The sequence below is a fragment of the Mustela erminea genome, chromosome 4 (genome assembly GCF_009829155.1).
Source record: "Mustela erminea isolate mMusErm1 chromosome 4, mMusErm1.Pri, whole genome shotgun sequence".
NCBI lineage: Eukaryota > Metazoa > Chordata > Mammalia > Carnivora > Mustelidae > Mustela > Mustela erminea.
Genome location: NC_045617.1, coordinates 24553525 through 24565540, shown reverse-complemented (window position 1 = coordinate 24565540; position 12016 = coordinate 24553525). Strand labels below are relative to the sequence as shown.

Below are 12016 nucleotides of genomic sequence, written 5' to 3'. Positions count from 1 at the left end.
CTGGCTGTTCAACAAAGTCTTTCCATAATGTCCAGTTAGAATTCAGATGCCTCCCAGCTCTGTGAGAACTCTGAGATCTGCCAGCTTATAGCTCCCCAGCCTCACGGACTTTCATCCTACGTATGTGCAGCTCATACTTCAGAAACTCAGGTGGGCCCCTCAGCTGTCTGGAGCCTTTCTTTGTATACTCCTTCTTCTCCATATTCTGCCCCACAATTTCCTGCTGCCTTCGCTTCCCCAAAATCTGATCTGTCTCAAACTCACCGATACCACCATCCTCTACTCCTGTTCCTCTCTCTGTGTGGCTATTTGGAAAATACCTCCCAGCACAAAGCCAGAGTGATAGTTTTCATCTCATCTGTGCTCCCTTTCATAGAATCACAACCCTATACTGCTTCGTACTCCAAGAATACAACTGTTTCATATTTTTTGTCCAGTTTCCTACTTGTTTAGCATTCATTACTCTGTCTTGGCAGAAGTGACATATATGTTCAACCTACCCTTTATGTTTCATCCCATCCCGTGTTCAGACCACACCAAACTACTACTTCTCTACCGCTGACTAAGCAATTTCTTCTCAATGTCCCTGCCTTGGTCATTTCCTTTCCATCCAACATGACCCAACTCTTAGGTCATCTAATCTTTGAAAGTCTTCAATTTTCTGTAGAGATTTTTTTTTTTTATCACTGTCTCTACAGCATATCATTCACACATACTATAGCATATATCCCAAGGTACTCTCACTATTAGCACATCTCCCCACTGAAATGAATTTCAATAATGAAAATTGCTAACACTTGGATACTTTTTATGTGCCAGATACTCTTCTAAGCACTTTACCTGTATTTACCCATTTAATCTTCATAAAACCCTAAGATATAGGTACTATTATTATTCTCATTTTACAAATGAGGAAACTAAAACACAAAAAGGTTAAGGAAATTGCCTGAGATCACATAACTTGGTAGTTGTAGAGACAGGATATAAATCTAAACAGTCTGATTATAGAGCTCAGGCTCACTATACCATCTCTGATGAATTCCTGAAGGGAAGCAACTGTGTCTTATTCTTGTTTGTACATTCCATGCCAAGAGCACCTCAAATATTTGTGGAATGAATTAAAATTTTTAATTTTCTCCTAGTCATCCAAAAAAAAAAAAAAAAGTCCTTCATAAGTAACGCAGGTTTTCAGTCGGTAATTACAGAACTAAATCTAGAAAAGATCTTTTATAAACATGGAAGAGACTAAAATTAAATTTCTAATAATAAATTCAAAGATCTCTGAAGAATTTTAACATGCAGAAAAGACTAATAAGGCTTTATAGGTAGCCAAGTAACTGTAGTGAACTCAGGAACAAAAAGTGTCTGCCAAGGAATCAACACCCCCTTAGAGAGAGATGAAATGTCATAATTTGTCTCCATTAAATGATACTAAATTAGTCCTACCTATGTAAATGTGCAATAGAGATCAAGGCAAAAGTAAAAAGATAAGAGTATTTAAACAAAAATTTAATCCTAAAAGCCAAATATGTCAACAGTAATCAACGAAAACAAATAAGGCCATATTACTCAATATCAACTATGTATAAACAACAAAAATTTAATTCTATGTGAAAAAAGTAAGTCATTACCTTAGAAACAATAAAGTGTCCTCCATATGGTTATTAAAAACATTTCAGTTCTTGACAGTAGGTATATATAAAACTAAAAGTACTTCAAACAAAATAATACAGAATACCCTGCCTTTCAAAAGTTCACATTAGAGCCACTTTGCTTTACAAAAGACATATATTAGTTCACTGACCAAAAGAAATACAAAGAGGATTTTCACTTTTATGAAAAAAGGCAAAAAGCAAAAATAGCGTTCAACGTTTGTTTTGCAGTGAGCCGTTACAGAAGCAGCACACACCCGGAGCAGCGAGACTGGAACCACCAAGATCCTTCCCTGGGAACTACACTCAGCATCTTAGCATCAAACTACTGTAGCTTTGAACTGTATCTGTGAACATCTGTGCTTTATCTCGATTTATTTTGTGCATTCGTTAGCAAGATGTGTCCTAAGATATCAAAAAAAGCCTAAGGGAGATTATTTTTTGGGTCTGGGAATACTCAAAAAGTTTTCCATATAAATTAATGGTAATTGCTTCTTTTGCTTGATGCCATTTTGGCTTATCGAAGGCTTCACAGAAACGCTCTACTTTCAGACAGTAGGGGAGATCTGTAATGATTTATACAGAAATTTAAATGATTAAAAATAAAAAATATATATTTTGCACAAGTGGATAATCACATTTAATCAGCAAGGTAATAACAAACCATAGGGTACAAGTTGTGAGGAAATAAGGGTTGATAGACTGTTGCCATGTTAAACCCCCACCACGTTACCAATCTACATCACATACCTTCTAGTCCATCCACTGTCCAGCTTGGACAGGTCCACAATATCTCATCCAAAGTCCCTGAAACCAATTCAAAATTTTTCTGATTTTGGGAAAGTGCATTCTCCCCTGCACTCCAGTAGGATCTGGGGCAGCACCCTGTAATCAAACACATGAATATTTCTGCAGCAAAAAATGCATGAATATTCACATTAAGTGGAATAAATAAAGACTATAAATAATCACTCATCAGTTCAGGTCAGATTTATGAGCATGAAAAAACATTCTGTTTTCTGAGCCTTTAGGATTTTTAAATAATAGGAAAAGGATCATGGATCTGTGTTACCACATTGCATCCAATCTGCTCACTCCCTGCTTGAGAAATGACAATGGCTCTCTTACCTGCCATATTCAATTACAACACTAATTTGTATACTAATATAGAAATGGCAACACCTTTGGAAATCATTTATACAAACTCCTTACTTCACTGCTTAGGAAACTAAAGCCCAGAAAACAAGGAATAACTTACCTGGGTCATACCGTTACCTACTGACAGAATAAAACTAGAACATGCAGGTCTCCTATCTCCTAAGCCTACTGCTTGTTTGTTGGTTAATTCACTCATTCATTCTCTCTCTCAATTCAAAGAGATTCTTTTCAGCTTTTTAAAATAATTAAATAATTACAGACTCACAGAGAGTTACAAAAATAGTATAGAGTCCTATGTATCCTTTATCTGGCTTTCCTCAGTCTTCAGCTGTAATACAGTATATGAAAACCAAAAATTAACATTTGTCCATTAGTGTTAACAAAACTACAGACCTAGGAGCCTGAGTGGTTCAGTCAGTTGAGCGTATGACTCTTAGTTTTGGCTCAGGTTGTAATCTCATGGATTGTGAGATCAAGCCCCACGTTAGGCTCTACGCTCAGCACGGAGTCTGCTTCAATTCTCTCCCTCTGCCCCCTTCCCCCGGCTCTCTCTATCAAATAAATAAATCTTAAGACAAAACAAAACACAAAACTACAGCCTTATTCCATTTTCAGCATTTTTCTTAACCTGTATTCATTTGTATGTGTCAGTGTACATAGTTTTAACACCTTTATCCCATGTAGAGATTCATGTAACTACTATCAAAATCAAGATATTGGGGCTGCCTGGGTGGCTCAGTGGGTTAAGCCTCTGCCTTCAGCTCAGGTCATGATCTCAGGGTCCTGGGATTGAGTCCCGCATCAGGCTCTCTGCTAGGCAGGGAGCCTGCTTCCTCCTCTCTTTCTCTCTCTCTCTCTGCTTGCCTCTCTGCCTACTTGTGATCTCTATCTGTCAAATAAATAAAATCTTTTTCTAAAAAAATCAAGATACTAAAATGTTTAAAAAAAAAAAGATACTGAAATGTTCCATCACCACAAAATACCTCTTTGTATTTATACCCTCCCTGCTGCCCACTCTGTCCCTGACTCTAGCAAGCATTAATCTGTCCTCCATCTCCATAGTTTTGTCATTTTGAGAATGTTGTATAAATGGAATCATACAGTATTGCAGGGGCCAAGGGCAGGCTGTCCCAAGATTGGCTAATTTGGCATGAACATTATTTTGAGTTAAAAGCAATTGAAACCCAGCAGATCAAGGAAAAACTCTTCACCTCCCCATCAACTGCATGCTCATACCAGGAAGAGAGCTAATAACAGAGCTCTTTCCCTGAGAAACTTATCTGAATAATTCTCCTCTTTCCCTGAGAAACTTATCTGAATAATTGGGCAACATTTGTTTCCAAATATCTCCTTTCACCTTCCTGCTAATGGTCTTTCTCCCCTTTGTAATACCCATACGCCTCCTCCTCTTCTTAGCCCATATAACCATCTCCTTGCTTCATTTCTTTGGAATTTCATGTCTATGTGAATTCCCACATATATGCTATTAAATTTGATTTTCTCCTGTTAATCTGTCTCATGTCATTTTTTTTTAAAGATTTTATTTATTTATTTGACAGAGAGAAATCACAAGTAGACGGAAAGGCAGGCAGAGAAAGAGAGAGGGCAGGCTCCCCGCTGAGCAGAGAGCCCGATGCGGGACTCGATCCCAGGACCCTGAGATCATGACCTGAGCCGAAGGCAGTGGCTTAACCCACTGAGCCACCCAGGCGCCCCTGTCTCATGTCATTTTAATTCTTAGTCCAACTAGAAGGATCTTGAAGGGTAGAGGAAATTCTTTCTTTCCAACAATATATAAACTTCTAAGATTGACTTTTTTTTGGGGTAAGACACACATAAAATTTACCATCTTAGCCATTTTTTAAATGTACAGTTTACTATATTCACAATGTTGCGCAACCAATCTCCAGAACTTTTTCATCTTACAAAACTGAAACTCTATGCCCTTGGCAATCACCATTTTACTTTCTGTGAATGAGACTACTCTAGATTCCTCATATCAATGAAATAATACAGTATCTGTCTTCTTGTGACTGGCTCATTTGATTTAACATAATGTCCTCAAGGTTTACCATGTTGCAACATGTGCCAGAATCTCCTTTTTAAGGCTGAATAATATTCCATTATATGTACACAATATTTTGTTTATCCATTCACCTACTGATGGACATCTGGGCTGCTTCCACCACTAGGCTATTGGAAACAATGCTGCCATGAACATGGGAGAATGGAAATCTCTCTGAGACCCTGCTTTCAATTTTTTTTTTGGCTATAAACCCAGAAATGAAATCGTTGGATCACATGGTAATTCTTTAATTTTTCTGAGGAACCACCATACTGTATTCTGTAGTGGCTTTTTACATTCCCACCAGTAGTGTGGATTGACTTATCCCTTTCACCCTAATTCTTTCCAGATTCATTCAAATTGTTGTATGAATAAATAGTTCAGTTATTTTCATTGTTGAACAGGGTTTCATTTCATGGCTGCAATATCGTTTGTTCAACAATTCACCACTGAATGACATCTGGGTTATTCCAATTTGGGGCTATTACATATAAAGTTGCTATAAACATTTGAGTATAGGTTTTGACCCAAGTTTTTACTTCTCTGGAGTAAATTCTCTGGGGTACGATCACTGGTTTGTATGGGAAGTGTATGTTTAATTTTATAAGAAACTGCCAAGCTGTTTCTCGGTGCGGCTGTACCATTTTTACATTCCCATCAGCAACGTTAAAAGAAATCTGGTTTCATTTCTCTGCATCTTCACAGAGGACATCAGATTGTCAGTACTTTACATTTTAGCCTATCTAGCAGGTAAGTAGCAGTTATCTTATCATAAAGATTTTATTTATTTATTTGACAGAGAGAGATCACAAGCAGGCAGAGAGGCAGGCAAAGATAGAGGAGGAAGCAGGCTCCCTGCTGAGCAGAGAGCCCGATGTGGGGTTCAATCCCAGGACCCTGGAATCATGACCTGAGCCAAAGGCAGCTGCTTAACCAACTGAGCCACCCAGACACCCCTACAAAGACTTTAATTTTGATGAAGTCAAATTCCTGACCTTTTTTTTTCTATTATGAAATGGGATTTTGGTGTTATGTCTAGTAACTGTTTACCTAGCCCCAGATCATAGAGATGTTTTCTATTTTTCTTCTAAAAGTTATACAGTTTTACATTTCACATTTAAATTCATTTTACATTGATCTCACAGGTATCCATTTTCCTTTTTTTTTTTTCTTAAGGTGTGAGGTGTAGGTCAGGGTTCGTTTTTTGCCAATGATGTCCAATCACTCCAGCACCTTGTTAGAAAGACTATTCTCCCTCCACTGAATTGCTTTTGTTCCTTTGTCAAAAATCAGCCGGGCATATTTGTGTTGATCTATTTCTGGGTTCTCTATTCTGTTCCATCGATCTGTCTATTCCTCTGCCAATACCACTGTCTTGATCAATGAAATTGTATCTATGACTTGACATAATGTAGAATGATTCCTCCTACCTTCCCCCTCCCAATATTGTTTTAACTATTTTAATTCCTTTCTTGCTGTTCATTTTACTTTACTGCACTTGCTTTTCAGGTCCTCCCTTTACCCAGAAGAAGTATGAGAGCCTAGGGAAAAAAGGAGAAAAAAGAATCACAAAGGAAATGATATGTAATATACTACAACTACCCTAAAATATTACCCATGTCATTTCTTCTTCTTCTTTTTAAAGATTTTGTGTATGTCTGTGAGACAGAGATAGCGAGCACAGAGGGAGAGTGAGAGGGAGAAGCAGACTCCCCACTGAGCACGGAGCCCTCACGTGGCTCAATCTCATAACCCTGAGATCATGACCTAAGCCAAAATCAAGAGTCTGGTGCTTTTTTTTTTTTTTTTTTTTTTTTTTTTTTAAAGATTTTATTTATTTATTTGACAGAGAGAAACCACAAGTACACTGAGAGGCAGGCAGAGAGAGAGAGAAGGAAGCAGGCTCCCTGCTGAGCAGAGAGCCCGATGCGGGACTCGATCCCAGGACCCTGAGATCATGACCTGAGCCGAAGGCAGCAGCTTAACCCACTGAGCCACCCAGGCGCCCAAGAGTCTGGTGCTTAATCAACTATGCCACCCAGGTGCCCCAAGATTTTAAATTTAATCTCACTTCTGAATGAGTTAGAGTACACTTCCAGGCTCTTTTTCCTTTCATGATGAGATGGCATAGGTAAAGAAAGAGAAGGTAGTGAGTAATAAATTACAGTGATTTCCTTACCAAAAATCCCACCCTTCACCTAAATTTTAGGGTATTAGACATGATTCATCTCTACCATACCATGCAGATTTAAACAAAAAGTAAAATGACCCAAGGGGTTAGAATATTGATTTAAGTCAATAATAAGACACCCAAAATATGAAACTGTAAACGAATTTACAAAGTCCAGTTTCCTATGTTTAACTAAATCAACTACAGGGGGTCTTTCCATCCTTGGCTAACATAATGACAGCATCTTCCTCTTTTTTTTTTTTTTAAGAAAGGCAGACTGCCAAATGCAGCACCTCATTTGGATGTGTCTACAGTCTTGGAAGCTTCACTACCTTACATTCTCCTACAAATGGACCTTGAGAGCTTTTTTGGAGGTCCTAGCAGGGGAGTGCAGCTACTCGTATATCCTTAATGGAAAAACAGTCCTCTCCTCTATCGGGGAAGGTCGTCTTCTTCAACAGAGCACACAGCTTCAGGAGGGACCCACATGGAGCAGAGAGGGAGGAAGGGGACACCTACCTAGCCAGCCAGATCAACCAAATCAACCATGGCAATCAATGGGGTGACCGATGTTTCAGCCAGATAGCCCTCACATCCTTCCTCTTAATTATTAATGCTTTGCTGATGAGATTTCAACAAAGTAAGGTGTACATGATTCAAAAATATATAGTTGCTTAATCCATGTTTTTAGCTATAATTTACAATAATCACAGTCTGCTTACCCTTTGGATCAAACGCTTGGTCCGCTACTAAAACAGATAAAAATAGGACATCCTCCCCCAAAGGTTTTTTTGTTCTGCCCATGAATTCAGACAGTTTAAATTTTGATACACTATCAAAGAATAATAAAACTACATGCACGTTAGCTCCTCCTTTTCTCACAAAATAAAACAATTCATACATGTTATCACCTTTACTGCAACTTATTTATTTTGTTTCTCTCCACTTCTTTCACTGTGCTATGATACTGGGCAGTCAGGGCAGGCGACAACCAGGAAATTTTAGAGCCAATTAGTCTTACGAGCTTTCATCTAGTGTGTCTCTGGTGGCTTTAGAAGGCATCTTCTCCAACACCCCTTCTAATGCTCTGGCAACTAAGTAGATGAATTACAACTCTCAGAATATACACATTAATAAGGCCTTTTCCAGCTCTGCCCTTTTAACTTCAATGTTTTATTACAAAGACAATAATAGGCACAATGCAACGTACTATTACGAGCCCTGCCACTAACACTACTATTACCACCACACGCAGTGAAACCCACTATTTGATTAGCAAAAATTAAGAAACTTCAAGGTTCTAGTGCTAGGAGAACATGGAGTAATCTGAACTCAGACATTGCTCAGGAGAGCAGCAGCTGGTACAATCATTTTGGAAAGCAATTTGCTATTATTTACTAAAACTGAACACGTGCATACACTCCTCCTCCATCTAGTCTCTCAAGACAAGTACACCTGGAGATATGCGCAAGCACATTCACAGCAGCATTTTTCATAAAACAAAAATGCAAACCACTCAAATGCTGATTGAGAGAAGGCTATGGCATAGTCAAACAACAGGATTTCATACACCAGTGAAAAACTAATGAAGTACAATTAAGCACGACATGGACAAATCTTAGGAACAATTACGGATAAAAAAGTAAGCAGAGCAGACTACAAGCAATAAGCTACCATATTTATAAATTTCAAAAGTGAGCAAAATTTAACATATTATTTAGAGAAACACCAATATAGCTTTTAAAAAGGAAAAACAAACACAAAATCCAGTACACTGGGATTCAGGGACGTGGACTGTGGAGTACAGATAGTTTCAGAAGGATTGGTAGTTACAGCTTTTAAATTAGATGGTAAGCTCATTAGTTTCATTAATAAGCCTTAAAACATGTAAGTACATATGAGTGTGTGTGTGTGTGTTTTGAGTGTATAACATCTAAAATCTACAGAGAATTAACCTTCTAACTACAGGACAAGTTTAGCCCACTGATAACATGATATTCCTGATACTGGAAACAATGCCGACAAGTAAAATCACTTTATTGCTATTTGGTCACTTCTGTAGTAACAAAGAAATGACAGGTGTCTCAAAAAATTATACCAAGGGGGTAAGCAAGAGAAGTGGGAGTGGCTGGAAAAGAGTAACATAAGGGATCCTTGTGGTGACAGAAATGTTCTGCATCTTGGACTGTATCAATGTCAATAATCTACTTGTGATACTATAGTTATGCCAGATGTTACCATTGGGAGAAAGGAGTAAAGGGTACATTGGATCTCTATTATTTCTTCCAACAGCGTGTGAATCTATAATTACCTCAAAATAAGTTTCATTTAAAAAAGGAAAATGGGGGAAATAAAGGTAATTTTTGTCTAGGATTTCTCCACCTTGGTACTATTGACATTGGGAGGCCCGTAATTCTTCATTGTAGGGTCTGTGCTGGGCATTCCAAGGTGTTTAACTGCATCCCTGGCCTCTAACTACTAAGTGCCAATAGCATGCCCCAGGCATGACTCCTCCATATACTACCAAATGTACTACCAAATGTTCCCGAGGGGGCAAAACTGCCCCATCTGAGAACTAACTACAGCTCTACTCACAAAAGCAAAAGCTATGGAAATGTTCCCAGTTGAAGGAGATGAAAGAGACATGACTATTAACTGTAATACATGATCCTAAGCTAGATCCTGAACTAGAGAGGAAAGAATACTATAAAGGACATTTCTGGGTCAATTAACAAAACTGGAATATCAATGGTATATTAATAAAGTATCAATATTAAATGTGTTTAAATTGATTACTGTTAAGAATATTCCTACACTTAGGAAATACACAATTACATATTTAGGCATAAGGAACCATGATGTGTGCATTCTACTCTCATAATTCATGTGTGTATTTACACATAAATGTAAATAGTATGTACATATGTTTAGAATAGGGAATCTGATTAAACTATTTTTATTCTTGCAACTTTTCTGTATGCTTGAAATTATTTTCAAATAAAAAAGGTTTTTGTTTGTTTGTTTTTACTGGAAGCATAAGTTGTGGTCTTAAAATCCTAATAGCAAGTTTCACAGTAGTAGTCCAGAATAAGTGATAAAAATCCCAAGAGGACAGTGACTACTGACTGGATAGATTCTTACTTTAAGGCTGGGATATTCGTTGCAAAGAACTGTCTACCTTCAGCAACATCTCCCCCTCTCCCATTTTTTTGAAGGCGACCACTGGAACAGTCCAGAACCGAAAATTAATCTATCCTATTTTTAAAAGACCATTTCCCAAAGTGACTTACACCCACATCCCTACTCGATTTCTCTACAATTCACTGAGGCATTTTTACCCTCAATAATTAAGAAGCAGAAACGCGAGAAGACTACAGGTGTTTTCTCAAAACTAAACCACTTATCAGCTCAGCTGAGCAAACGGAGAAGAAAGTTAAGGTGAGCGGATTGGAGAAGAGACGACATCAAACGTCCAGGAGAGCTAAGGAAAGAAAGGGGTAAAAAGAAATAAGCAGGGAGTCAGTCTGAGCGAGCCAGGGGGTGTCGGCCAGGAAAAAGGATTCGAGTGGGTTCGAGCGTGTCAGGAGGATAGGGAGTAAGTAGCTCACCTGGCCGTGGTAAGCAGAGGGTGCTGAGTCCCCACCAGCTTCCGCACCTGCATAGCGATGTTGCTGAGCTCGTCGCTCAGCAGGCAGCGGAGGCTCATGAAAGACGTGGGATAGCCCACGATCCTCTCTGCCTCTGACACCACTTGGTTCCAGTGGCCCGGGGACCTGGAGGACTGACCACGCCAGGAGCCCACCGAGGAGATGGTATCGAGGGACGGGGACCACCACCAGCGACGCGGGGAACCCGACACCCCGAGATAACGGGGCAAGCGCAACAGCAGCTGCCGAAGGCTCATAGTTTGAGTCTGGGAATGTCAGGGACTTGGGGGTGTCCGGAGGTGGCACGAGGAACAAACCAGGGGCAGAGGAAGAACTTGCAGGAACTAGAAGAAAGCGGCAACTCCTGACTCTCAGAGGAGGGTGAGTTCCTGGAAGCGTGACCAGAAAAGCACGTTAACTGCAGCTTTCAGCGCTTCGGGTTACACAATCAACTGCCGGAGCTCAGCACTGCCCCCGGCTATCTGGGTAGAAACCACGGCCGCCTCCTAAATGGGGGACGCCATATTGGCGAGATGGAATACGGTCTGTCGTAAAGATAGAGGCGGGTAGTTCAGGAGCAAAGACTGTTCCCTACTTTATGGCACAGTCGTGAACACCCCCGAAGGGGCGGGGCTTTGGACGTGAGTCCCGGAAGGCGATGGGGTCGGGCGAAAGCTTAAGCTCCTCCCACACCTCCTGCTCTCCCAAGGTTGGAAAGACCTAACCCAAGTCGGTTAGGTCGTGGAAGCGGCCGAGTGGTACACTCGTATTCGGAGCTTCGGCCCAGTCTGATTCATCAGAGCATGCCCAACGCCAAGCACAGAGTGGCGCACAGAAATATTTGTGTAATGGACGAGGGTCGGTGTCTGCCAAGTCTTTTCATGGCTCCCAGCCCGCCCGGAAGGAAGGGCGCCAGGCAGAGGTGCCCGTTCCCCTGGGAAGCCTCTCACAGCTGTCCACCAGCCCCTGACTCGGGGAGTGGACCGGTGTGAGGGCGGCCCTCAGGGCGACTGGCCTTGGGAAGCTATGGTTCGCTACTCAGTAGTGGGACGCAAAGTCTAGGCGTGTGACTGAGCCCTCTTCGCCCTCAGTTCCCAACCGGACGGAAGGTGGCTTGGCCCGGCGGAAAGGGTTCTTTTTCCCCAAGGAATACCCTTGATCCTCGTCTAATCACCAGCCTCCCCGCTGAGTCTTGGTTTCCCCCTGTGTACCGCCCAGGCAGAAGGAGCCCTGCCTTCACAGGGGTGCAGAAAGGCCCGGGCCCACCCTCTCTCGTCTTTTCCCTCGGAAGCGCGCTTCGATTCACCACCAGGATTCAAAACCG

The 12016-nt window shown here is 40.6% G+C and overlaps 1 protein-coding gene across 2 annotated transcripts in view; it reads right to left on the bottom strand.

Annotated features, from left to right (window-relative positions):
- Positions 1–11250, bottom strand: part of PDSS2 (decaprenyl diphosphate synthase subunit 2) — a 256817-nt gene extending 245567 nt beyond the window's left edge. For both annotated transcript variants that reach the window (XM_032338898.1, XM_032338899.1), the window contains exon 1: positions 10654–11250. In XM_032338898.1, coding sequence (XP_032194789.1) covers positions 10654–10949 — 296 coding nt within the window. In that variant the 5' untranslated portion in view covers positions 10950–11250. The remainder of the gene's footprint in view (positions 1–10653) is intronic.
- Between the last annotated feature and the right edge of the window lie 766 nt (positions 11251–12016).